The 27,351-nt window shown below is 45.0% G+C and overlaps 1 protein-coding gene across 1 annotated transcript in view; it reads right to left on the bottom strand.

The window, feature by feature from the left end:
• Positions 1-27,351, bottom strand: part of MUC16 (mucin 16, cell surface associated) — a 75,819-nt gene that overhangs the window by 31,030 nt on the left and 17,438 nt on the right. The window contains exons 9-13 of the mRNA XM_067562056.1: positions 25,115-25,190; positions 10,981-11,370; positions 2,963-3,199; positions 1,038-1,255; positions 776-849 (exon numbers count right to left, since the gene is read on the bottom strand). Of these exons, the coding sequence (XP_067418157.1) occupies positions 776-849; positions 1,038-1,255; positions 2,963-3,199; positions 10,981-11,370; positions 25,115-25,190 (995 nt within the window). The remainder of the gene's footprint in view (positions 1-775; positions 850-1,037; positions 1,256-2,962; positions 3,200-10,980; positions 11,371-25,114; positions 25,191-27,351) is intronic.

The following is a 27,351-nucleotide window of genomic DNA, read 5'->3' as shown; positions in this document are numbered from 1 at the left end:
AGTGCCCTAAGAAAAGGTTATAGAGTTAGTTTTATGTGTTCTCTCTCTCTCTCTCTCTCTCTCATTGTATAGGAGGAGCCTGTCTAAGTCAGACTCCGTGAATCACAATGATCTTCTAACTGCCTATTATAGCATCACAGCACCACAGTGCCTAATTCCAGTTGTTCATTCAGGCTTTAACTTTTAAGTGCCATTGACTTCAGGGAACCTGTCCGTTGCTTCATTGCTTCGCTGAAAAGGGACGTATTTAGTCATGTGCTTAATGTAAAGCACGTGATCAATGTAAAGAACGTGCTCAAGAATCTTAGTATTTTACTGAATTGGGACTACTTAATATTTCCATTTCACGCTTTCAAGAAATTGTTGTGAATGGATAAAAATCTACCAAGAAAAATTAATAGAAGTCCCATTCCAATACCCGTTTTGTCTGTCTGTATCCCCTTCCCGCCCATCTTTATTTATTTTCATTCATAACTTTAAAGAAAGGTTCAGTTGAGCAGGCAACATTATTACAATAGAACATCCCACGTGGTCATTCCTTCTCTCTTATGTGTTCATATCTCCCTTGTTTTCTGTACCCATGGAAACTTTACCTTTTGCCACCTCTATCCCAAATAATATCCAACTTCTCTAGGTAGCACGAAACCTTCATTTTTGCTATCCTCAAAATACCTCCATTCTAACTGGAAAAGACATTCAAAAACTGGGTCTGAATGTATGGGGAAGAAAATTCTGCAACTACACAAGATATACATGAGGAAAATAACGCCCTTACTTGTCAAAGCAGTTGTGGTAGGTGAAAGTGATGTTGTAGTTGTCATCGAGAGGACTGCTGTCGTCTGTCCTTTGCTAAGGATGTCCAGAGAGGCTGTGGTTTCAGTTGGGGAAGTGGTAAAAAGGGCAGATGTGGTTGTTCCTTCTGCTGTAGTGGAGGTGGAAGCTGTTGTGGTCTCAGTAGGGATAATGTTGACTGGAGCCAGTGTGCTTCTCCCTGCTGCTGTAGCAGTGGGTGATGTTTTAGTAGTCTCAGCTAGAACAGTGATGACAGTGGATGCTGTGGGTGTTCCCAGTTCTGTAGTGGTGCCCAGAGCTGTTGGGATCTTGGCTGGAGAACTGGTCTCCAGAGAAGATGTGGATGTTTCAGGGGTTGTTGTTGATGAAGTCAGTGTTACTGTGCTCTCAGCTGGAGAAGTCACCAGAACAGAAACTGTGGATGTCCCTGCTGTAGAGGCGGTGACTGAACTTGTGGTCACTGCTGGAGAAGTGACAAGAGGGACAGGTGTGCTCGTCTCAACTTCTGTAGAGGTGCCGGGAATTATTGTGTTCCCAGAAGGCAAAATTGTCTCAAGATGGACCGTGGATGTCAATGGTAAAATAGAAGTGATTGCAGTTGTGATGTCAATGGGGGATGTGGCCACAGGGGCTGGTGTGGTGACAGCCAGAGCGGTGGTTATTTCACCTGAGGAAGTAGTAGGAAGGGCAACTGTGGTTGTCTCCTCCACTGTAGTGATAGTAGTTATTGCTGTAGTCTCAGGTGAGGAAGTCGTCTCTATGGGAAGTGTGAATGTTTCTGTCCTGGTAGAGGTGACTACAGTGGTAGGAAGAGGACCTGTGGTAGTCTCTTCTACAGTAGTGGTACCAGTTGTTGCTTTAGTCTCAGGTAGGTAAGTGGTCCCTAGAGGAGCTGTGGAGGTCTTCTGGACAGTGGAAGTGGCTGAAGGCGTGCTCCCAAGTCGTGCAGCAGTAGGAGGGAGAACTGTTGTTGTTTCTCCTACTGTGGTTGTACCAGTTATCGCTGTAGTCTCAGCTATGGAAGTGATCTGTAGAGAAGAGGTGGAGGTCTCTGGAATAGTAGAAGTGGTTGCAACCATACTCCCAGGTAGTGAAATGGTAGGCAGAACAACTGTGGTTGTCCCCTCTTCTGTAGTGGTAGTGATCATTTCTGTACTCTCAGCTAGGGAAGTGGTCTCTAGAGGAGCTGTGGAGCCATGTGATGCAGAAGAGGTGGCTGCTGCTGTGCTCCGAGGTAGTGTAGTGGTAGGAAGAGTAATTGTGGTTGTTTCTTCTACTGCGGTGGTACCACTTACTGGTGTAGTCTCACCTAGCGAAGTGTTCTTCAGAAAAGCAGTGGAGGTCTCTGGAATCGAATAGGTCAATGCAGTTGTGGTCCCAAGAAGCATAGTGGTAGGAGGAGGAACTGTGCTTGTCTCTTCTATTGTAGGTCTACTACTCATCGTTGTAGTTTCAGATGGAGAAGTAGTTTCTAGAGGAGAAATGGATTTCTGTCCTATTGTAGTAGTGGCTACAACTGTGCTTTTAATTTGTGAAGTTGTAGCAAGGGGAAGTCTGGTTGTCTCTTCAGTTGTAGTGGTACCAGTTATTGCTGTTGTCTCAGCTGGAGAGATGGTCCCTACAGGAGATGCGGATGTCTCTGGTATAATAGGGGTGGACAAAACTTTGCTCCCTGGTACTGAACTGGTGGGCAGAGGAATTGTGGTTGTCTTTTCTACTGTAGTGGTACCAGTTATTTCTGTAGTCTCAGCTGGGGAAGTAGTCTCTAGAGGAGCTGTAGTGGGCACTGGTGTAGTAGAAATGGCTGTAGCTGTGCTCTCATACAGTGACCTGGTTAGGGGGACAAAGCTGGTTATCTCCTTCACTGTAGTGGTCCTACTTCTTGCTGTAGCCTCAGTTGGGGAAGAAGTCTCTTGAGGAACTGTGGAGGTCTCTGGAATAGAAGAAGTCGCTGCTGCTGTGCTTTCAGGTAGTGAACTGGTAGGAAGGAGAACTGTGCTTGTCACCTCTGCTATAGTAGTGCTTTTTATTGCTGTAATCTCAGTTGGAGAAGTGGTCTCTAGAGGAGATGCAGAGGTCTCTGGAATAGTAGAGGTGGCTGCAGCTGTGCTCTGAGGTAGTGAGCTGGTTGAAAGAGCAACAGTGATTGTCTCCTCTGGTGTAGTGGTACCAGCTAATGCTGGAGTTTCAGGTGGGGAAGTGGTCTCTAGAGGAGATGTGGATGTCTCTGCTATGGGAGTAGTGGCTTCAACTGTCATAAGAGATGGTGAACTTGCAGGAAGAGAGATTGTGGTTGGCTTTGATGCCGAAGTGCCAATTAGTGCTGTGGTCTTAGGCAGGGAAGACGTCAGAGGAGCAGAAGTGGATGTCTCTGCTGACATAGAGGTAGCTGCAGTTTTAGTCTCAGCTGTGGAAGTGGTCACTGGGGCTGTGGTGATGGATTCTGCTCCTGTTGTGAGATACGTTGCTGTCGTCCCAGCTTTGCTAGGGATCACAGGACCTGCTCCTCTGGTGGTACTCAGTAAAGTAGTACTTTTGGTGGTGGTGGGGTTGGTTTTAACCACAGATGTAGTCTGTGCTGTCGTGACATTATTATCTTTATTTTGTCCCATTGGGTTAGCAGTCTCCTGATGTATTATTTCGGTGATTTCACGATCTGTGTGAAGAAATGTTTCTCCATTTTACTATTTTATATAGGTTCTTACAACACATATTGAGTGCAGATCCAAGGGAGATGTATATCGATATGGTTAGTGTCAACAAACACCGAGTTTGTTTTAGCTTTAGACATTCCAACATTTTTTCCCCAGTTGTGAGAAATATAGATAGAAAAATATTCACAACTTACATGGAGAATGCATCAGAGAGACACTCTACAGTTCCCTCTGGAATCCTTTTTTCCATTTTGTGCTCACTGTGTCTCATTCCTGTTTACACTAAAGTCCCCATACTCTGCTCTAACAGTGGTTAACTGTAATTTGCACTCTCATGAAGGCCCCCATATGCATAGATTCCAAGGCCTAGGGGGACCATTCTGATCATCTAGTTTGATCTGTGGGCCATAGAACTTCCCCAGAATTACTCCTTTTGAATTAGAGCATTTCTTTTTCTTTTTTAAAAAATCTAACCTTGATTTTTAAATTACCAACGATAGAGAATGCACCGCCACCCTTGGTGAATTGTTCCAATGTTCTCACTTTTAAAAATTTACTCTTTTTCTCATATAAATTTATCTAGCTTCATCTTCCAGCCACTGGATATTGTAATATTTTCATCTGCTAGATTAAAGAGCCTATTATCAAATATTTGTTCCCAAGGTAGGTTGTTAAAGATTGTTATCAAGTCACCCCTTAAACTTCTCTTTGTTAAAATATACAAATTGAGCTCCTTGAGTCTGTTACACCACTTCATGTTTTCTAATTGTAATCAGTCTCTGGGCTCGTCTCTGAATCCTTTCCAGTTTATCAACATCCTTCTTCAATTGTGAACACCAGAACTGGAAATAGTATTCAAGCAGTGGTTGCATCATTGCCCTGTCCAGAGGTAAAATATCTTAAGCATGCCTCCCAGATCAGGTCACTCAGGTGAGTTCACACAAAACAACTTGAGGAGGAAGACGAGAGGGAAAGGGAGGCCGTCCCTCGTAACTTTTAACCCAGTGGTTAGGGTCCTCACTTGGGATGTGGAAGACTGACTGTTGCACTGAGGATTAAATAATGGAAGTGTAATTTGGACGCAGCATCTGGATTCTGAGTCTCCCACATACTGGGTGAGTGCCCTAAGAAAAGGTTATAGAGTTAGTTTTATGTGTTCTCTCTCTCTCTCTCTCTCTCATTGTATAGGAGGAGCCTGTCTAAGTCAGACTCCGTGAATCACAATGATCTTCTAACTGCCTATTATAGCATCACAGCACCACAGTGCCTAATTCCAGTTGTTCATTCAGGCTTTAACTTTTAAGTGCCATTGACTTCAGGGAACCTGTCCGTTGCTTCATTGCTTCGCTGAAAAGGGACGTATTTAGTCATGTGCTTAATGTAAAGCACGTGATCAATGTAAAGAACGTGCTCAAGAATCTTAGTATTTTACTGAATTGGGACTACTTAATATTTCCATTTCACGCTTTCAAGAAATTGTTGTGAATGGATAAAAATCTACCAAGAAAAATTAATAGAAGTCCCATTCCAATACCCGTTTTGTCTGTCTGTATCCCCTTCCCGCCCATCTTTATTTATTTTCATTCATAACTTTAAAGAAAGGTTCAGTTGAGCAGGCAACATTATTACAATAGAACATCCCACGTGGTCATTCCTTCTCTCTTATGTGTTCATATCTCCCTTGTTTTCTGTACCCATGGAAACTTTACCTTTTGCCACCTCTATCCCAAATAATATCCAACTTCTCTAGGTAGCACGAAACCTTCATTTTTGCTATCCTCAAAATACCTCCATTCTAACTGGAAAAGACATTCAAAAACTGGGTCTGAATGTATGGGGAAGAAAATTCTGCAACTACACAAGATATACATGAGGAAAATAACGCCCTTACTTGTCAAAGCAGTTGTGGTAGGTGAAAGTGATGTTGTAGTTGTCATCGAGAGGACTGCTGTCGTCTGTCCTTTGCTAAGGATGTCCAGAGAGGCTGTGGTTTCAGTTGGGGAAGTGGTAAAAAGGGCAGATGTGGTTGTTCCTTCTGCTGTAGTGGAGGTGGAAGCTGTTGTGGTCTCAGTAGGGATAATGTTGACTGGAGCCAGTGTGCTTCTCCCTGCTGCTGTAGCAGTGGGTGATGTTTTAGTAGTCTCAGCTAGAACAGTGATGACAGTGGATGCTGTGGGTGTTCCCAGTTCTGTAGTGGTGCCCAGAGCTGTTGGGATCTTGGCTGGAGAACTGGTCTCCAGAGAAGATGTGGATGTTTCAGGGGTTGTTGTTGATGAAGTCAGTGTTACTGTGCTCTCAGCTGGAGAAGTCACCAGAACAGAAACTGTGGATGTCCCTGCTGTAGAGGCGGTGACTGAACTTGTGGTCACTGCTGGAGAAGTGACAAGAGGGACAGGTGTGCTCGTCTCAACTTCTGTAGAGGTGCCGGGAATTATTGTGTTCCCAGAAGGCAAAATTGTCTCAAGATGGACCGTGGATGTCAATGGTAAAATAGAAGTGATTGCAGTAGTGATGTCAATGGGAGATGTGGCCACAGGGGCTGGTGTGGTGACAGCCAAAGTGGTGGTCATTTCACCTGGGGAAGTAGTAGGAAGGGCAACTGTGGTTGTCTCCTCCACTGTAGTGATAGTAGTTATTGCTGTAGTCTCAGGTGAGGAAGTCGTCTCTATGGGAAGTGTGAATGTTTCTGTCCTGGTAGAGGTGACTACAGTGGTAGGAAGAGGACCTGTGGTAGTCTCTTCTACAGTAGTGGTACCAGTTGTTGCTTTAGTCTCAGGTAGGTAAGTGGTCCCTAGAGGAGCTGTGGAGGTCTTCTGGACAGTGGAAGTGGCTGAAGGCGTGCTCCCAAGTCGTGCAGCAGTAGGAGGGAGAACTGTTGTTGTTTCTCCTACTGTGGTTGTACCAGTTATCGCTGTAGTCTCAGCTATGGAAGTGATCTGTAGAGAAGAGGTGGAGGTCTCTGGAATAGTAGAAGTGGTTGCAACCATACTCCCAGGTAGTGAAATGGTAGGCAGAACAACTGTGGTTGTCCCCTCTTCTGTAGTGGTAGTGATCATTTCTGTACTCTCAGCTAGGGAAGTGGTCTCTAGAGGAGCTGTGGAGCCATGTGATGCAGAAGAGGTGGCTGCTGCTGTGCTCCGAGGTAGTGTAGTGGTAGGAAGAGTAATTGTGGTTGTTTCTTCTACTGCGGTGGCACCACTTACTGGTGTAGTCTTACCTAGAGACGTGTTCTTCAGAAAAGCAGTGGAGGTCTCTGGAATCGAATAGGTCAATGAAGTTGTGGTCCCAAGAAGCATAGTGGTAGGAGGAGGAACTGTGCTTGTCTCTTCTATTGTAGTTCTAGTAGTCATCGATGTAGTTTCAGATGGAGAAGTAGTTTCTAGAGGAGAAATGGATTTCTCTCCTATTGTAGTAGTGGCTACAAGTGTGCTTTTAATTTGTGAAGTTGTAGAAAGGGGAAGTCTGGTTGTCTCTTCAATTGTAGTGGTACTAGTTATTGCTGTTGTCTCAGCAGGAGACATGGTCTCTACAGGAGATGCGGATGTCTCTGATATAATAGTGGTGGCGAAAACTGTGCTCCCTGGTACTGAACTGGTGGGCAGAGGAATTGTGGTCGTCTTTTCTCCTGTAGTGGTACTAGTTATTTCTGTAGTCTCAGCTGTGGAAATAGTCTCTAGAGGAGCTGTAGTGGGCACTGGTGTAGTAGAAATGGCTGTAGCTGTTTGCTCATAGAGTGATCTGGTTGGGGGGACAAAGCTGGTTGTCTCCTTCACTGTAGTGGTCCTACTTTTTGCTGTAGCCTCAGTTGGGGAAGAAGTCTCTTGAGGAACTGTGGAGGTCTCTGGAATAGAAGAAGTGGCTGCTGCTGTGCTTTCAGGTAGTGAACTGGTAGGAAGGAGAACTGTGCTTGTCACCTCTGCTATAGTAGTGCTTTTTATTGCTGTAGTCTCAGTTGGAGAAGTGGTCTCTAGAGGTGATGCGGAGGTCCCTGGAATAGTAGAGGTGGCTGCAGCTGTGCTCTGAGGTAGTGAGCTGGTTGAAAGAGCAACAGCAGTTGTCACCTCTAATGTAGTGGTACCAGCTAATGCTGGAGTTTCAGGTGGGGAAGTGGTCTCTAGAGGAGATGTGGATGTCTCTGCTATGGGAGTGGTGGCTTCAACTGTCATAAGAGATGATGAACTTGCAGGAAGAGAGATTGTGGTTGGCTTTGATGCTGAAGTGCCAATTAGTGTTGTGGTCTTAGGCAGGGAAGACGTCAGAGGAGCAGAAGTGGATGTCTCTGCTGACATAGAGGTAGCTGCAGTTTTAGTCTCAGCTGTGGAAGTGGTCACTGGGGCTGTGGTGATGGGTTCTGCTCCTGTTGTGAGATACGTATTTGTCGTCCCAGCTTTGCTAGGGATCACAGGACCTGCTCCTCTGGTGGTACTCAGTAAAGTAGTACTTTTGGTGGTGGTGTGGTTGGTTTTAACCACAGAAGTAGTCTGTGTTGTCGTGACATTGTTATCTTTATTTTGTCCCATTGGGTTAGCAGTCTCCTGATGTATTATTTCGGTGATTTCACGATCTGTGTGAAGAAATGTATTTCCATTTTACTATTTTATATAGGTTCTGACAACACATACTGAGTGCAGATCCAAGGGAGATGTGTATCAATATGGTTAGTGTCAACAAACACCGAGTTTTAGTTTTAGACAGTCCAACATTTTTTCCCCAGCTGTGAATATTTTTCTATCTATATCTCTCACAACTTACATGGGGAATGCATCAAAGAGACACTCTACAGTTCCCTCTGGAATCCTTTTTTCCATTTTGTGCTCACTGTGCCTCATTCCTCTTTACACTAAAGTCCCCATACTCTGCTCTAACAGTGGTTAACTGTAATGTGCACTCTCATGAAGGCCCCCATATGCATAGATTCCAAGACCTGGGGTCATCTAGTTTGTCCTGTGGGCCATAGAACTTCCCCAGAATTACTCCTTTTGAATTAGAGCATTTTTTTCTCTTTTTTTTAAAATCTAACCCTGATTTTTAAATTACCAATGACGGAGAATGCACCGCGACCCTTGGTGAATTGTTCCAATGTTCTCACTTTTAAAAATTTACACTTTTTCTCATTTGAATTTATCTAGCTTCATCTTCCAGCCACTGGATATTGTAATATTTTCATCTGCTAGATTAAAGAGCCTATTATCAAATATTTGTTCCCAAGGTGGGTTGTTACAGATTGTTATCAAGTCACCCCTTAACCTTCTCTTTGTTAAAATATACAAATTGAGCTCCTTGAGTCTGTCATACCACTGCATGTTTTCTAATTTTAATCAGTCTCTGGGCTCTACTCTGAATCCTAGCCAATTTATCAACATCCTTCTTCAATTGTGAACACCAGAACTGGACATAGTATTCAAGCAGTGGTTGCATCATTGCCCTGTCCAGAGGTAAAATATCTTAAGCATGCCTCCCAGACCAGGTCACTCAGGTGAGTTCACACAAAACAACTTGAGGAGGAAGACGAGAGGGAAAGGGAGGCCGTCCCCCGTAACTTTTAACCCAGTGGTTAGGGTCCTCACTTGGGATGTGGAAGACTGACTGTTGCACTGAGGATTAAATAATGGAAGTGTAATTTGGACAGAGCATCTGGATTCTGAGTCTCCCACATACTGGGTGAGTGCCCTAAGAAAAGATTATAGAGTTAGTTTTATGTGTTCTCTCTCTCTCTCTCTCTCATTGTATAGGAGGAGCCTGTCTAAGTCAGACTCCGTGAATCACAATGATCTTCTAACTGCCTATTATAGCATCACAGCACCACAGTGCCTAATTCCAGTTGTTCATTCAGGCTTTAACTTTTAAGTGCCATTGACTTCAGGGAACCTGTCCATTGCTTCATTGCTTCGCTGAAAAGGGATGTATTTAGTCATGTGCTTAATGTAAAGCACGTGATCAATGTAAAGAACGTGCTCAAGGACTTAAGTATTTTACTGAATTTGGACTACTTAATATTTCCATTTCACGCTTTCAAGAAATTGTTGTGAATGGGGAAAAATCTACCCAGAAAAATTCACAGAATTCCCATTCCAATACCCGTTTTGTCTGTCTGTATCCCCTTCCCACCCATCTTTATTTATTTTCATTCATAACTTTAAAGAAAGGTTCAGTTGAGCAGGCAACATTATTACAATAGAACATCCCACGTGGTCCATTCCTTCTCTCTTATGTGTTCATATCTCCCTTGTTTTCTGTATCCATGGAAACTTTACCTTTTGCCACCTCTATCCCAAATAATATCCAACTACTCTAGGTAGCATGAAACCTTCATTTTTGCTATCCTCAAAATACCTCCATTCTAACTGGAAAAAACATTCAAAAACTGGGTCTGAATTGATGGGGAAGAAAATTCTGCAACTACACAAGATATACAAGAGGAAAATAATGCCCTTACTTGTCAAAGCAGTGGTGGTAGGTGAAAGTGATGTTGTAGTTGTCATCGAGAGGACTGCTGTTGTCTGTCCTTTGCTAAGGATGTCCAGAGAGGCTGTGGTTTCAGTTGGGGAAGTGGTAAAAAGGGCAGATGTGGTTGTTCCTTCTGCTGTAGTGGAGGTGGAAGCTGTTGTGGTCTCAGTAGGGATAGTGCTGACTGGAGCCAGTGTGCTTCTCCCTGCTGTTGTAGCCGTGGGTGATGTTTTAGTAGTCTCAGCTAGAACAGTGATGACAGTGGATGCTGTGGGTGTTCCCAGTCCTGTAGTAGTGCCCAGAGCTGTTGGGATCTTGGCTGGGGAACTGGTCTCCAGAGAAGATGTGGATGTTTCAGGGGTTGCTGTGGATGGAGTCAGTGTTACTGTGCTCTCAGCTGGAGAAGTCATCAGAACAGAAACTGTGGATGTCCCTGCTGTAGAGGCGGTGACTGAACTTGTGGTCACTGCTGGAGAAGTGACAAGAGGGACAGGTGTGCTCGTCTCAACTTCTGTAGAGGTGCCGGGAATTATTGTGTTCCCAGAAGGCAAAATTGTCTCAAGATGGACCGTGGATGTCAATGGTAAAATAGAAGTGATTGCAGTTGTGATGTCAATGGGGGATGTGGCCACAGGGGCTGGTGTGGTGACAGCCAGAGCGGTGGTTATTTCACCTGAGGAAGTAGTAGGAAGGGCAACTGTGGTTGTCTCCTCCACTGTAGTGATAGTAGTTATTGCTGTAGTCTCAGGTGAGGAAGTCGTCTCTATGGGAAGTGTGAATGTTTCTGTCCTGGTAGAGGTGACTACAGTGGTAGGAAGAGGACCTGTGGTAGTCTCTTCTACAGTAGTGGTACCAGTTGTTGCTTTAGTCTCAGGTAGGTAAGTGGTCCCTAGAGGAGCTGTGGAGGTCTTCTGGACAGTGGAAGTGGCTGAAGGCGTGCTCCCAAGTCGTGCAGCAGTAGGAGGGAGAACTGTTGTTGTTTCTCCTACTGTGGTTGTACCAGTTATCGCTGTAGTCTCAGCTATGGAAGTGATCTGTAGAGAAGAGGTGGAGGTCTCTGGAATAGTAGAAGTGGTTGCAACCATACTCCCAGGTAGTGAAATGGTAGGCAGAACAACTGTGGTTGTCCCCTCTTCTGTAGTGGTAGTGATCATTTCTGTACTCTCAGCTAGGGAAGTGGTCTCTAGAGGAGCTGTGGAGCCATGTGATGCAGAAGAGGTGGCTGCTGCTGTGCTCCGAGGTAGTGTAGTGGTAGGAAGAGTAATTGTGGTTGTTTCTTCTACTGCGGTGGCACCACTTACTGGTGTAGTCTTACCTAGCGACGTGTTCTTCAGAAAAGCAGTGGAGGTCTCTGGAATCGAATAGGTCAATGAAGTTGTGGTCCCAAGAAGCATAGTGGTAGGAGGAGGAACTGTGCTTGTCTCTTCTATTGTAGTTCTAGTAGTCATCGATGTAGTTTCAGATGGAGAAGTAGTTTCTAGAGGAGAAATGGATTTCTCTCCTATTGTAGTAGTGGCTACAAGTGTGCTTTTAATTTGTGAAGTTGTAGAAAGGGGAAGTCTGGTTGTCTCTTCAATTGTAGTGGTACTAGTTATTGCTGTTGTCTCAGCAGGAGACATGGTCTCTACAGGAGATGCGGATGTCTCTGATATAATAGTGGTGGCGAAAACTGTGCTCCCTGGTACTGAACTGGTGGGCAGAGGAATTGTGGTCGTCTTTTCTCCTGTAGTGGTACTAGTTATTTCTGTAGTCTCAGCTGTGGAAATAGTCTCTAGAGGAGCTGTAGTGGGCACTGGTGTAGTAGAAATGGCTGTAGCTGTTTGCTCATAGAGTGATCTGGTTGGGGGGACAAAGCTGGTTGTCTCCTTCACTGTAGTGGTCCTACTTTTTGCTGTAGCCTCAGTTGGGGAAGAAGTCTCTTGAGGAACTGTGGAGGTCTCTGGAATAGAAGAAGTGGCTGCTGCTGTGCTTTCAGGTAGTGAACTGGTAGGAAGGAGAACTGTGCTTGTCACCTCTGCTATAGTAGTGCTTTTTATTGCTGTAGTCTCAGTTGGAGAAGTGGTCTCTAGAGGTGATGCGGAGGTCCCTGGAATAGTAGAGGTGGCTGCAGCTGTGCTCTGAGGTAGTGAGCTGGTTGAAAGAGCAACAGCAGTTGTCACCTCTAATGTAGTGGTACCAGCTAATGCTGGAGTTTCAGGTGGGGAAGTGGTCTCTAGAGGAGATGTGGATGTCTCTGCTATGGGAGTAGTGGCTTCAACTGTCATAAGAGATGGTGAACTTGCAGGAAGAGAGATTGTGGTTGGCTTTGATGCTGAAGTGCCAATTAGTGTTGTGGTCTTAGGCAGGGAAGACGTCAGAGGAGCAGAAGTGGATGTCTCTGCTGACATAGAGGTAGCTGCAGTTTTAGTTTCAGCTGTGGAAGTGGTCACTGGGGCTGTGGTGATGGATTCTGCTCCTGTTGTGAGATACATTGTTGTCGTCCCAGCTTTGCTAGGGATCACAGGACCTGCTCCTCTGGTGGTACTCAGTAAAGTAGTACTTTTGGTGGTGGTGGTGGTGGTTTTAACCACAGAAGTAGTCTGTGCTGTCGTGACATTGTTATCTTTATTTTGTCCCATTGGGTTAGCAGTCTCCTGATGTATTATTTCGGTGATTTCACGATCTGTGTGAAGAAATGTATTTCCATTTTACTATTTTATATAGGTTCTGACAACACATACTGAGTGCAGATCCAAGGGAGATGTGTATCAATATGGTTAGTGTCAACAAACACCGAGTTTTAGTTTTAGACAGTCCAACATTTTTTCCCCAGCTGTGAATATTTTTCTATCTATATCTCTCACAACTTACATGGGGAATGCATCAGAGAGACACTCTACAGTTCTCTCTAGAATCCTTTTTTCCATTTTGTGCTCACTGTGCCTCATTCCTCTTTACACTAAAGTCCCCATACTCTGCTCTAACAGTGGTTAACTGTAATGTGCACTCTCATGAAGGCCCCCATATGCATAGATTCCAAGACCTGGGGTCATCTAGTTTGTCCTGTGGGCCATAGAACTTCCCCAGAATTACTCCTTTTGAATTAGAGCATTTTTTTTTCTTTTTTTAAAACTCCAACCTTGATTTTTAAATTATCAATGATGGAGAATGCACCGCGACCCTTGGTGAATTGTTCCAATGTTCTCACTTTTAAAAATTTACACTTTTTCTCATTTGAATTTATCTAGCTTCATCTTCCAGCCACTGGATATTGTAATATTTTCATCTGCTAGATTAAAGAGCCTATTATCAAATATTTATTCCCAAGATAGGGTGTTACAGATTGTTATCAAGTCACCCCTTAACCTTCTCTTTGTTAAAATAAACAGATTGAGCTCCTTGAGTCTGTCACACCACTGCATGTTTTCTAATCTTTTAATCAGTCTCTGGGCTCTTCTCTGAATCCTCTCCAGTTTATCAACATCCTTCTTCAATTGTGAACACCAGAACTGGACATAGTATTCAAGCAGTGGTTGCACCATTGCCCTGTCCAGAGGTAAAATATCTTAAGTATGCCTCCCAGATCACGTCACTCAGGTGAGTTCTCACAAAACAGCTTGGGGAGGAAGAGGAGGAGGAAGGGAAGGTTGTCCCTCATAACTTTTAACCCAGTGGTTGGGTCCTCACTTGGGATGTGAAAGACTAAATGTTTCACTGTGGATAAATAAAGAGTGATATGGGCAGTGGATCTGGATTCTGAGTCTCCCAGATGCTCGGTGAGTGCTCTAAACAAAAGGCTAGAGAACCACTGTTACGCATTCTCTCTCACTATCTATTTCCTCCCTCCATCTTAGCTGTCCTCATTCATTGTATAAGAGGCTAGGTGTGTTATTCAGTCTTGGGAGTCACCGTGTTTTTTTAAGTACCTATAAAAGCATCAGTGTTCCACAATGCCTAATCCGTTTTGTGCAACCAGGGTTTAACGTCTTAACATTTAATTTTTAAGTCCCATTAACTTCAGTGAGACTACTCAGTTGCTTCATTGCTTTGCTAAAAATGGATGGACTTAGTGATATACTTAATGTTACATTTGCATTTCAAGCTTCCAAGAAGCTGTTGTAAATTGGAGAAAGCTACCAAGAAAAATTCACAGAATTCCCACTCCGATACCCTTTTTTTAAATCAATTTGTATCCCCTTGCCCTTCCATATTTATTTGTTAACTAATAATTTAAAGAAAGGTTCAAGCAGACAACATTGAGAACATTCTTATAAGCAGACAACATTGTTATAATAAAACACTCCTATATGTTCTGTTTTTTCTTTTTTTATGTTCACATCTCCTTTGTTTCCTATACTCTTGGAAATTCTACATTTTGCCTCCCCTCTCTCAAAAAATATCCAACTACTCTATGTAACCTGAAACCTTCATTTTTGCTATCCTCAAAATACCTCCATTCTAACACGATAAACACTCAGAAATTGTTTCTTTTAATTTGAGTCTTCAGAAGAATGACAACTTGGGCACCTGCTGGTTAAAATGGGTCTGGCATTATGGAGAAGAAAATTCTCAGACTAAAAGGATAACACAAGAGGAAAACAATGCCCTTACTTGTTAATGCAGCTGTGGTAGTTGAAAGCAATGTTGTGGTTGTCACAGAGACAGCTGCCGTTGTCTCTCCTTTGATAGGGGTGCCCAGAGAGGTTGTGGACTCAGCTGGGGAAATTGTAAAAAGGGAAGAAGTGATTGTTCCCTCTGTTGTAGTGGAGGTGGAAGCTGTTGTGGACTCAGTAGGGGTAGTGTTGACTGGAGCCAGTGTGCTTCTCTCTGCTGCTGTAGCAGTGGGTGATGTTTTAGTAGTCTCAGCTAGAACAGTGATGACAGTGGATGCTGCGGGTGTCCCCAGTTCTGTAGTGGTGCCCAAAGCAGTTGGGATCTCAGTTGGGGAACTGGTCTCCAGAGAAGATGTGGATATTTCAGGGGCTGCTGTGGGTGGAGTAAGAGTCACTGGGCTCTCAGCTGAAGAAGTCACCACAACAGAAACTGTGGATGTCTCAGCTAAAGAGGAGGTGATCGAACTTGTGGTCACTCCTGGATAAGTGAAAAGAAGGACAGGTGTGGTTGTCTCAACTTCTGTAGAGGTGCCGGGAATTACTGTGTTCTCAGAAGGCAAAATTGTCTCAAGATGGACTGTGGATGTCAATGGTAAAATAGCAGTGACCGCAGTTGTGATGTCAATGGGGGATGTGACCACAGGGGCTGGTGTGGTGATAGACAAAGTGATGGCTTTTTCCACTGGGGAAGTAGTATGAAGGGCCCCTGTGGTGGTCCCCTCCACTGTAGTAACAGTAGTTATTGCTGTAGTCTCAGATGAGGAAGTGGACTTCAAAGGAGATGTGAATGTTTCTGCTCTGGTAGAGGTCGCTAAACTTGTCCTGTTATGTAATGAAGTGGTAGGAAGAGGAACTGTGATAGTCCCTTCTACATTAGAGGTATTCGTTGTTGCTTTAGTCTCAGCTTCAAAAGTAGTCTCTCCAGGAGCTGTGAAGTTCTCTAGAATAATAGACGTAGCGACAGCCATGCTCCCAGGTAGTGAAGTGGTAGGAGGGGATAATGTGGTTGTCTCCTCCACTGAGGTGGAACTAGTTGCTGCAGTAGTCTCAGCTAGAGAAGTGGTTGTCAGACTAACGTTGCTGGTCTCTGGAGTAGTAGATGTAACTGAAACTGTGCTTTCAGGTTGTAAAGTAGCAGGAAGAGCAACGGTAGTTGTCCCCTCTACTTCAGTGGTACTAGTTATTGCGGTAGCTGTGGAGGTGATCTCTGGACGAGTTGTGGAGGTCTCTGGAATAGGAGAATTGTCTGCAGCTGTGCTCCCAGCATGTGAAGAGGTAGGAAGAACAACTGTGGTGGTCGCCTCCTCTATAGCACTTGAAGTTATGGCTACAGTCTCAGCTAGGGAAGTGGTTTCTATGGAAGCTGTGGAGGTCTCTGGAATAACAGAGGTTGCTAGAGTTGTACTCTGAGCTAAGGAAAGTGTAGAAAGAGCAATTGTGGTTGTTTCTTCCTGTGTAGTGGTACTAGTTATTGCTGTAGTCCCAGCTAGGGAAGTGGTCTTAAGAGTAACTGTGGTGGTCCCTGGAGTAGTAGATGTAATTGAAACTGTGCTTTCAGGTTGTAAAGAAGCAGGAAGAGCAACGGTGGTTGTCCCCTCTACTTCAGTGGTACTAGTTATTGCTGAAGACTCAGCTACGGAAATGGTCTCCAGAGGAGCTGTGGAGGTCTCTTGAACAGCAGTAGTGGCTGCAGCTGTGCTCCCAGCAATTGAAGTGATGGGAAGGAGAACTGTGGTCGTTTCCTCCAGTGTAGTGGTACTAGCTATTGCAGTGGTCTCAGCTAGGGAAGTGGTCTTGAGAGTAGCTGTGGTGGTCTCTGGAATAGTTGGTATAACTGCAGCTGTGCTTTCAGGTTGTGAAATTGTAGGAAGGAGAAATGTGGTTGCCTCCTGGATTGTGGAGGCAGTAGTTATTGCTGTTGTCCCTGGTAAGGAAGTAGATTCTAGTGGAGTGGTGGAAGTTCCTAGTACAGAAGAAGTGGCTGCAGCAGTACTCAGTGTTAATGAAATAGTAGGACGGGCAACCATGGCCGTCTCTTCTACTGTAGTCATGCTAGTTATTCCTGTAGTCTCAGCTTGGGAAGCAGTCTCTAGAGAAGCTGTGGAGATCTCTGGAATAGCAGTGGTGGCTAGAGTTGTGCTTTCAGCTAAGGAAAAGGTAGAAAGGCCAACTGTGGTTGTTTCTTCCTGTGCAGTGGTACTAGTTATTGCTGTAGTCCCAGCTAGGGAAGTGGTCTTAAGAGTAACTGTGGTGGTCTCTGGAGTAGTAGATGTAACTGAAACTGTGCTTTCAGGTTTTGAAGTGGTAGGAACAGGAAATGAGCTTGTCCGCTCTGCTGTAGTGGTACTAATTATTGCTGTAGTCTCAGCTGCGGAGAGGGTCCCCGGAGGCGCTGTGGAGGTCTCTTGAACAGCAGAAGTGGCTGCAGCTGTGCTCCCAGTAAGTGAAGCGGTCGGAAGGAGAACTGTGGTTGTTTCTTCCAGTGTAGTGGTACTAGCTATTGCAGTAGTCTCAGCTAGGGAAGTGGTCTTCAGAGTAGCTGTGATGGTCTCTGGAATAGTGGTTGTAACTGCAGGTTGTGAAATTGTAGGAAGGAGAAATGTGGTTGCCTCCTCGATTGTGGAAGCAGTAGTTATTGCTGTTGTCCCTGGTAAGGAAGTAGATTCTAGTGGAGTGGTGGAAGTTCCTAGTACAGAAGAAGTGGCTGCAGCAGTACTCTGTGTTAATGAAGTAGTGGGACGGGCAACCATGGCCGTCTCTTCTACTGTAGTCATGCTAGTTATTGCTGTAGTCTCAGCTTGGGAAGCAGTCTCTAGAGGAGATGTGGAGATCTCTGGAATAGGAGAATTGGCTACAACAGTACTCCCAGACAGTGAAATGGTAGGAAGAACAACTGTGGTGGTCCCCTCTTCTGTAGTTCTAGTAGTTTTGGCTATTGTCTCAAATTGGGAAGTGGTTTCTAGAGGAGTTGTGGAGGTGTCTGGAATAGCAGTGGTGGCTAGTGTTGTGCTTTCAGCTAAGGAAAAGGTAGAAAGGCCAACTGTGGTTGTTCCTTCCTGTGTAGTGGTACTAGTTATTGCTGTAGTCCCAGCTAGGGAAGTGGTCTTAAGAGTAACCGTGGTGGTCTCTGGAGTAGTAGATGTAACTGAAACTGTGCTTTCAGGCGTAGAAGCGGTAGGAACAGCAACTGAGCTTGTCCCCTCTGCTGTAGTGGTACTAATTATTGCGGTAGTCTCAGCTGCGGAGATGGTCCCCGGAGGCGCTGTGGAGGTCTCTTGAACAGCAGAAGTGGCTGCAGCTGTGCTTCCAGGAAGTGAAGAGGTCGGAAGGAAAACTGTGCTTTTTTCTTCCAGTATAGTAGTACTAGCTATTGCAGTAGTCTCAGCTAGGGAAGTGGTCTTCAGAGTAGCCGTGGAGGTCTCTGAAGTAGTAGATATAACTGAATCTGTGCTTTCAGGTTGAAAAGTGGCAGAAGGAGCGACGGTAGTTGTTCCCTCTACTTTAGTGGTACTAATTATTTTTGTAATCTCAGCTGTGGAGTTGGTCTCTGAGGGAGTTGTGGAGGTCTCTGAAATAGTAGTTGTAGCTGCAGCTGTGCTCTCAGGTAGTGAAGTGGTAGGAGGGGAAACTGTGGTTGTCTCCTCCACTGAGGTGGAACTAGTTGCTGCAGTTGTCTTAGCTAGAGAAGTGGTTGTCAGACTAGCGTTGGTGGTCCCTGGGGTGGTAGATGTAACTGAAACTGTGCTTTCAGGTTGTAAAGAAGCAGGAAGAGCAACGGTGGTTGTCCCCTCTACTTCAGTGGTACTAGTTATTGCTGAAGACTCAGCTACGGAAATGGTCTCCAGAGGAGCTGTGGAGGTCTCTTGAACAGCAGTAGTGGCTGCAGCTGTGCTCCCAGCAAGTGAAGTGATGGGAAGGAGAACTGTGGTCGTTTCCTCCAGTGTAGTGGTACTAGCTATTGCAGTAGTCTCAGCTAGGGAAGTGGTCTTGAGAGTAGCTGTGGTGGTCTCTGGAATAGTTGGTGTAACTGCAGCTGTGCTTTCAGGTTGTGAAATTGTAGGAAGGAGAACTGTGGTTGTTTCTTCCTGTGTAGTGGTACTAGTTATTGCTGTAGTCTCAGCTGCGGAGAGGGTCCCTGGAGGCGCTGTGGAGGTCTCTTGAACAGCAGAAGTGGTGCTTCCAGGAAGTGAAGAGGTCGGAAGGAAAACTGTGCTTTTTTCTTCCAGTATAGTAGTACTAGCTATTGCAGTAGTCTCAGCTAGGGAAGTGGTCTTCAGAGTAGCTGTGGTGGTCTCTTGAACAGAAGTAGTGGCTGCAGCTGTGCTCCCAGCAATTGAAGTGATGGGAAGGAGAACTGTGGTTGTTTCCTCCAGTGTAGTGGTACTAGCTATTGCAGTAGTCTCAGCTAGGGAAGTGGTCTTGAGAGTTGCTGTGGTGGTCTCTGGAATAGTTGGTGTAACTGCAGCTGTGCTTTCAGGTTGTGAAATTGTGGGAAGGAGAAATGTGGTTGCCTCCTGGATTGTGGAGGCAGTAGTTATTGCTGTTGTCCCTGGTAAGGAAGTAGATTCTAGTGGAGTGGTGGAAGTTCCTAGTACAGAAGAAGTGGCTGCAGCAGTACTCTGTGTTAATGAGGTAGTAGGATGGGCAACCATGGCCGTCTTTTCTACTGTAGTCATGCTAGTTATTGCTGTAGTCTCAGCTTGGGAAGCAGTCTCTAGAGGAGCTGTGGAGATCTCTGGAATAGGAGAATTGGCTACAACAGTACTCCCAGGTAGTGAAGTGGTAGGAAGAACAACTGTGGTGGTCCCCTCTTCTGTAGTTCTAGTAGTTTTGGCTATTGTCTCAAATTGGGAAGTGGTTTCTAGAGGAGTTGTGGAGGTGTCTGGAATAGCAGTGGTGGCTAGTGTTGTGCTTTCAGCTAAGGAAAATGTAGAAAGGCCAACTGTGGTTGTTTCTTCCTCTGTAGTGGTACTAGTTATTGCTGTAGTCCCAACTAGGTAAGTGGTCTTAAGAGTAGCTGTGGTGGTCTCTGGAGTAGTAGATGTAACTGAAACTGTGCTTTCAGGGTTTGAAGTGGTAGGAACAGGAAATGAGCTTGTCTGCTCTGCTGTAGTGGTACTAATTATTGCTGTAGTCTCAGCTGTAGAGAGGGTCCCCGGAGGGGCTGTGGAGGTCTCTGGAACAGCAGAATTGGCTGCAGCTGTGTTCCCTGGAAGTAAATCGGTCGGAAGGAGAACGGTGGTTCTCTCCTTGACTGTAGAGGACCTTGTTATTGCTGTAGTCTCTGCCGGGGCAATGGTCTGCAGAAGAGTTTGGGAAATCTCTAGATTAGAAGAGGTGGCTGCTACTGTGCTCTGAGATAGTGAAATGGGAGGAAGAGCAACAGTGGTCGTCCCCTGTACTGCACTGGTACCAGGTAATGCTGGAATCTCAGTTGGGGAAGTGGTGTCTAGAAAAGATGTGGATGTCGCTGGAATAGTAGAGGTAGCTAGAGATTTTCTTTCAGGTAAGGAAGTGGTAGGAAGAGGAACTGTGGTTGTCCCCTCTGTTGTACTAGTATTATTTTTTGCTGTAGTCTCAGCTGAAGAGATGGTTTCTATAGGAGCTGTGGAGGTCTCTGGAATAGCAGAGGTGGGTAGAGTTGTGCTCTCAGCTAAGGAAAGTGTAGAAAGGACAACTGTGGTTGTCTCTTCCAGTGCAGTGGTACTAGTTACTGCTGTAGTCTCAGCTAGGGAAATGGTCTCTCGAGTAACTGTGGAGGCCTCTTGAACAGCAGACGAGGCTGCAGCTGTGTTTCTGAGAACTGAAGTGGTGGTAAGGAGAACTGTGGTTCTTTCTTCTGCTGTGCTGGTATTAGCTGTTGTTGTCTCAGCTGCGGAACTGGTCTGTGCAGAAGCTGTGGAGCTCTGTGGTACAGAAGAGGTGGCTGCTTCTGCACTCTGAGGTAATTTAGTCGCAGGAAGAGTAATTGTGGTTTTCTCTTCTACTGCAGTGGTACCAGTTACTTCTGTAGTCTTATCTGGATAAATGGTCTCCAGAGCAGCAGCTGAGGTCTCTGGAATAATAACGGTGGCAGCAGCTGTGGTCCTAAGTTGCGTACTGGTGGGAAGAAGAACTGTGGTTGTCTCTTCTGTTGTACCGCTATTAGTTATAACTGTAGTTGCAGATGGAGAAGTAATGTCTAGAGAAGAAGTGTGTGTCTCTGCTATGGTAGAGGTGACTATAGCTGTACTTTCAAACTGAGAAGTTGTAGAAAGAGAAAGTCTGGTTGTCTCTTCAGTTGTAGTGGTACTAGTTATTGCTGTAGTCTCAGCTGTGGAACTGGTCTCTACAGGGGCTGTAGTGGTCACAGGTGTGGTAGAAGTGGCTGCAGTTGTGCTCTCATAGAGTGAATTGGTTGGAAGGACCACAGAGGTTGTCTCTTTGACTATAGTCGTACTAATTATTGCAATAGTCTCATTTGGAGAAATGGTCCCTAGAGAAACTGTGGAGGTCTCTGGAATAGTAGATGTGGCTGCAGATCTCCTCTGAGGTAGTGAAGTGGTTGGAAGAGCAACAGGGGTTGTCCTCTTTACTGTAGTGCTACCAGCTACTGCTGGAGTGTCAGCTGGGGAAGTGGTTTCTAGAGGAGATGTGAATGTCTCTTCTATGGTAAAGGTGGCTGGAACTGTCCTAATAGGTGGTGAACTAGCAGGAAAAGTGACTGTGGTTGGCTTTGATGCAGAAGTGCTAGTTAGTGCTGTGGTCTCAGCTAAGGAAAAGTTTGGAAGAGCAGAAGTGGATGTTTCTGCTAATACAGAGATAGCTGCAGTTTTAGTCTCAGCTGTGGAAGTGGTCACTGGGGCTGTGGTGATGGATTCTGCTGCTGTTGTGAGATACGTTGTTGTCATCCCAGCTTTGTTTGGGATCATAGAAGCTGCTGCTTTGGTGGTACTCACTAATGTACTACTTGTGGTGGTGGTTGTTTTAACCACAGGAGTTGTCTGTGTTGTTGTGACATTATTATCTTTATTTTGTCCCATCGGGTTAACGGTCTTCTGGTACATTACTTCAGTTATTTCATGTTCTGTGTAGAGAAATGCATCTCGAGTATACTATTTTATATCGGTTCTTACACCACATATTGAGTGCACATCCAAGGAATATGTATACTGATAATATATCATCAGTATCAACGTACACAGAATTTGATTTACCTTTGAATATTGCAACATTTTCTCTCTAATTGCGAATTTTTTCCATCTAGATTTCTTACAGCTTACATGAAGAACGCATAAGAGACTCACTCTACAGTTCACTCTGGAATAATTTTTCCATTTCCTACTCTCTGGTCTCGTTCTCAGTTACACTAACGAACCTATACACTATTCTAGCAGTGGCTGAAACTGTAATTTGCACTTTCTTCTAGGCCCCTAGATTCATAGCTTCATAGACTCCAAGGCTGGAGGGGACCACTGTGATCATCCAGTCTGACCTCCTGTGGGCCATAGAACTTCCCCAGATTAATTTCTTTTTAATGAGAGCAAAGCTTTTTTTTTTAAATCACCTTGATTTTAAATTGCCAGTGGTGTTGAATACACCACAACTCTTGCTAAATTGTTCCAAAGGCTAATTATTCTCACATAAAAATGTACACATTTTCCTGACTGAATTTATTTAGCTTCAACTTTCAGTCACTGGATCTTGTGATACTTTTGTCTGCTAGATTAAAGAGCCCTTTGTCAAATATTTGTTCCCAAAGCAGGTCCTTATAGATTGAGGGATGACTTGACCACAATCTTTTCTTTGTTAAATTGAATAGATTGAGTTCCTTGAGTCTGTCACACCACTGCATGTTTTCTAATGTTTTAATCATTCTCTGGGCTCTTCTCTGAACCCTCTTCAATTTATCAACATCCTTCTCCAATTGTGGACACCAGAACTGGACACAGTAAGAGTATGCCTCCCAGACTGGGCCCCTCAGGTGCGTTTCACACAAAGCAGCTTGATGTGGGAGAGAGAAGGAGGTCCTCCCTCATAACTTTATAGCCACGCAGTTAGGTTACTCACCTGGGATGTAGGAGATATACTGTTGAGCTCTGGATAAATAATTAATGAGTCATTTGGGCCTGTGGACTGCATCCAGGGTCTTCCCGGTCCTGGCTGTTGAATCACTCCCGTGCGTGCACATGCACTTGCATATGCATACAGTCTCTCTTTCTCTCTCTCTCTCTCTCTCTCTCAGTTATTTAGGCCAGAGAGAGAGAGAGAGAGAGAAAAAACACATGAGAATAACTCCATAGCCTAGTAGATATCATTCTAAGGAATCTACCTGTCTTTATTCATTATATAGCAGCCGAGGTACCTAACTCAGGCTTTGTGAATTGCAGTGACTTTCTAGATGCCTAAAAGTTAAGTGCTATGATGCTCAGCATCACCATGCCTAACTCCTTTTGTGCATGCAGACTGTGGCTTTTGAAGCTTGAGTAGTCCCATTGACATCAGCAAGACTACGCCCTTGGTTCGGTGCTTTGTTGAAAAGGGATGGACTTAGTCATATACTTAATGTTAAGCACATACTCAAGGCCTTAAACTTAGTCCTTAATACAAGTTTCCAAGCAGCTACTCTAAATGGGAAAAATGTACCGAGCAAAATGGGACAATTGCCATTCCAATCCCTTTTTATATCACTTTGTGCCCCCACCCATCCCATAGTTAAATATCTTAACTAACAACCTGAAAGAAGAGTTCAGTTGAACAGACACCTTCATTAAAATAAGATACTCCCATATGTTCTATTTCTTTTTTTTTTTTAATGGTCACATCTGTCTTGTTTCCTATATCTATGGAAATTCTAAATTTCACTATGTATATCCCAAATAATATCTGGCTACTCTAGGTAGCATGAAACCTTCACTTTAGCTGTCTTCAAAATACCTCCATTTTAACAGGATAAACACTCAGAAACAATTACTTTCTTTTAATCTGAGACTTCAAAAGTATGACAATCCAGACACCTGCTGCTTAAAATGGGCTGGGATTTAACAGAAAAAAGAATTCTGCAACTACAAAGGATAAACAAGAGGAAAACAATGCCCTTACCTGTCAGTGCAGCTGTGGTAGGTGAAAACGACGTTGTGGTTGTCACCGAGATGGCTGCTGTTGTCTCTCCTTTGAAAGGGATGCCCAGCGAAGTTGTGGTATCAGCGAGGGAAGTTGAAAAAAGGGCAGATGTGGTTGATCCCTCTGCTGTAGTGGAGGTGTAAGCTGTTCTGGTCTCAGTAGGGGTAGTGGTGGTTGGAGCCATTGTGCTTCTCTCTCCTGCTGTAGCAGTGGGTGATGTTTTAGTAGTCTCAGCTAGAACAGTGATGACAGTGGATGCAGTGGGTGTCCCCAGTTCTGTAGTGGTGCCCAAAGCAGTTGGGATCTCGGCTGGGGAACTGGTTTCCAGAGAAGATGTGGATGTTTCTGAAGCTGCTGTGGATGGAGTCAGTGTCACTGTGCCCTCAGCTGGAGAAGTCACCAGAAGAGCAACCGTGGATGTCTCTGCTAAAGAAGAGGTGATTCCACTCGTTGTCGTTGCTGGATAACTGACAAGAAGGACAGGTGTGGTTGTCTCAACTTCTGTAGAGGTGCTGGGAATTGTGTTCTCAGAAGGCAAAATTGTCTCAAGATGGACTGTGGATGTCAATGGTAAAATAGCAGTGACCGCAGTTGTGATCTCAGTGGGGGAACTGGCCACAGGAGTTGGTGTGAAGGTAGCTAAAGTGCTGGTTGCTTCCAATGGGGAAGTAGTGGGAAAGGACACTTTGGTTGTCTCCTCGAATGAAGTGGTAATGGTTATTTCTCTAGTCTCTGTTAGGGAAGCGGTCACTAGAGGAGCAGTGGAGGTTAGTGGTAAAAAAGAGGTGGCTGCTGCTGTGCTCTGATGCAGTGTAGTAGTAGGAAAAGTAATTGTGGTTGTTTCTTCTAATTTAGTGCTACTGGTCATTTTAGTTTCAGCTTCAAAAGTAGTCTCTAGAGGAGAGGTGAATGTCGATCTTATGCTAGAGGTGGTTACAGCTGTGCTTTCAGCTTCTGAAGTTGTAGGGAGTATGGTTGTTGCTGAAACTGCACTGGTACCAGTAACTGCCATCGTCTCACTATGAGATGTAGTCTCTAAAGGAGGTGTGGTTATCTTTGGTATTGTAGATGGGGCTACAGTCGGGTTCTCAGTGTTTGTGCTGGTAGAAGGAGGAACTATGGTTGTCTTTTCTGCTGTAGCGGTACTAGATATTGCTGTAGTCTCTCCTGGGGAAGAGGTCCATAGCGCAGCTGTGGATGTCTCTGCAACAGTAGAGGTAGCTATAGCTGTGCTCCCAGGTACTGTAGTGGTATCAACAGAAACTGCGGTTGTCCCTTTTATTGCAGTAGTACTAGTTATTGCTGTTGTTTCAACTGCAGAAGTCCTCTCCAGAGTTGAGATGGATGTTCCTCCTGTGGGAGATGTGGCTCCAGCTGTGCTTTGAGGTTCTGAAGTTGTAGGAAGGGAAAGTATGGTTGTCTCGGCAACTGTAGTGGTACTAGTTATTGCTGTTGATTCAGAAGGAGAAGTATTGTGGAGAGTAGAAGTGGGTGTCTCTCCCAAGGTAGAGCTGGCTACCGCTGTACTTTCAGATTCTGAACTAGTTAGAAGGGGAAGCGTGGTTGTACCCTCTACTGTGGTAGTACTAATAATGCCTGTAGTCTGAGCTGGGGAAGAGGTCTCTAGCGCAGCTGTGGATGTCTCTGGAATAGTAGAGCTGGCTAGAGCTGTGCTCCCAGGTAGTGTAGTCGTAGGAAGAAGTACTGTGGTGGTCCCCTTTATTGTGGTAGTATCAGTTATTGCTGTAGGTTCTGCTGCAGAAGTTGTCTCTAGACGAGGGCTGGATGTTTCTCCCATTTTAGAGGTGGCTGCTGCTGAGCTTTGAGCTTGTGAAGTTGTAGGAAGGGAAAGTATGGTTGTCTCTTCAAGTGTCGTGCTACCAGTTATTGTTGTCTTTGCTGTTGGGGATGTGGTCTCTAGAGGAGTTGTGGATGTCTCTGGCATTATAGACGTGGCTACAGTCGGGTTCTCAGTGATTGTGCTGGTAGAAGGAGGAACTATGGTTGTCTTTTCTGCTGTAGGGGTACTAGATATTGCTGTAGTCTCTCCTGGGGAAGAGGTCCCTAGCACAGCTGTGGATGTCTCTGCAACAGTAGAGGTAGCTATAGCTGTGCTCCCAGGTACTGTAGTGGTATCAACAGAAACTGCGGTTGTCCCTTTTATTGCAGTAGTACTAGTTATTGCTGTTGTTTCAACTGCAGAAGTCCTCTCCAGAGTTGAGATGGATGTTCCTCCTGTGGGAGATGTGGCTCCAGCTGTGCTTTGAGGTTCTGAAGTTGTAGGAAGGGAAAGTATGGTTGTCTCGGCAACTGTAGTGGTACTAGTTATTGCTGTTGATTCAGAAGGAGAAGTATTGTGGAGAGTAGAAGTGGGTGTCTCTCCCAAGGTAGAGCTGGCTACCGCTGTACTTTCAGATTCTGAACTAGTTAGAAGGGGAAGCGTGGTTGTACCCTCTACTGTGGTAGTACTAATAATGCCTGTAGTCTGAGCTGGGGAAGAGGTCTCTAGCGCAGCTGTGGATGTCTCTGGAATAGTAGAGCTGGCTAGAGCTGTGCTCCCAGGTAGTGTAGTCGTAGGAAGAAGTACTGTGGTGGTCCCCTTTATTGTGGTAGTATCAGTTATTGCTGTAGGTTCTGCTGCAGAAGTTGTCTCTAGACGAGGGCTGGATGTTTCTCCCATTTTAGAGGTGGCTGCTGCTGAGCTTTGAGCTTGTGAAGTTGTAGGAAGGGAAAGTATGGTTGTCTCTTCAAGTGTCGTGCTACCAGTTATTGTTGTCTTTGCTGTTGGGGATGTGGTCTCTAGAGGAGTTGTGGATGTCTCTGGCATTATAGACGTGGCTACAGTCGGGTTCTCAGTGATTGTGCTGGTAGAAGGAGGAACTATGGTTGTCTTTTCTGCTGTAGGGGTACTAGATATTGCTGTAGTCTCTCCTGGGGAAGAGGTCCCTAGCGCAGCTGTGGATGTCTCTGCAACAGTAAAGGTAGCTATAGCTGTGCTCCCAGGTACTGTAGTGGTATCAACAGAAACTGCGGTTGTCCCTTTTATTGCAGTAGTACTAGTTCTTGCTGTTGTTTCAACTGCAGATATCCTCTCCAGAGTTGAGATGGATGTTTCTGCTGTGGGAGATGTGGCTCCAGCTGTGCTTTGAGGTTCTGAAGTTGTAGGAAGGGAAAGTATGGTTGTCTCGGCAACTGTAGTGGTACTAGTTATTGCTGTTGATTCAGAAGGAGAAGTATTGTGGAGAGTAGAAGTGGGTGTCTCTCCCAAGGTAGAGCTGGCTACCGCTGTACTTTCAGATTCTGAACTAGTTAGAAGAGGAAGCGTGGTTGTACTCTCTACTGTGGTAGTACTAATAATGCCTGTAGTCTGAGCTGGGGAAGAGGTCTCTAGCGCAGCTGTGGATGTCTCTGGAATAGTAGAGCTGGCTAGAGCTGTGCTCCCAGGTACTGTAGTCGTAGGAAGAAGAACTGTGGTGGTCCCCTTTATTGTGGTAGTATCAGTTATTGCTGTAGGTTCTGCTGCAGAAGTTGTCTCTAGATGAGGGCTGGATGTTTCTCCCATTTTAGAGGTGACTGCTGCTGAGCTTTGAGCTTGTGAAGTTGTAGGAAGGGAACGTATGGTTGTCTCTTCAAGTGTCGTGCTACCAGTTATTGTTGACTTTGCTGTTGGGGATGTGGTCTCTAGAGGAGTTGTGGATGTCTCTGGCATTATAGACGTGGCTACAGTCGGGTTCTCAGTGATTGTGCTGGTAGAAGGAGGAACT

Source organism: Emydura macquarii, unplaced genomic scaffold, assembly GCF_026122565.2.
Source record: "Emydura macquarii macquarii isolate MOO-44397 ecotype Brisbane River unplaced genomic scaffold, CSIRO-AGI_Emac_v2 contig_306, whole genome shotgun sequence".
NCBI classification, from domain to species: domain Eukaryota; kingdom Metazoa; phylum Chordata; order Testudines; family Chelidae; genus Emydura; species Emydura macquarii.
Note: the sequence above shows the minus strand (reverse complement) of the source record. Positions and strands in the feature narration are given on the sequence as shown.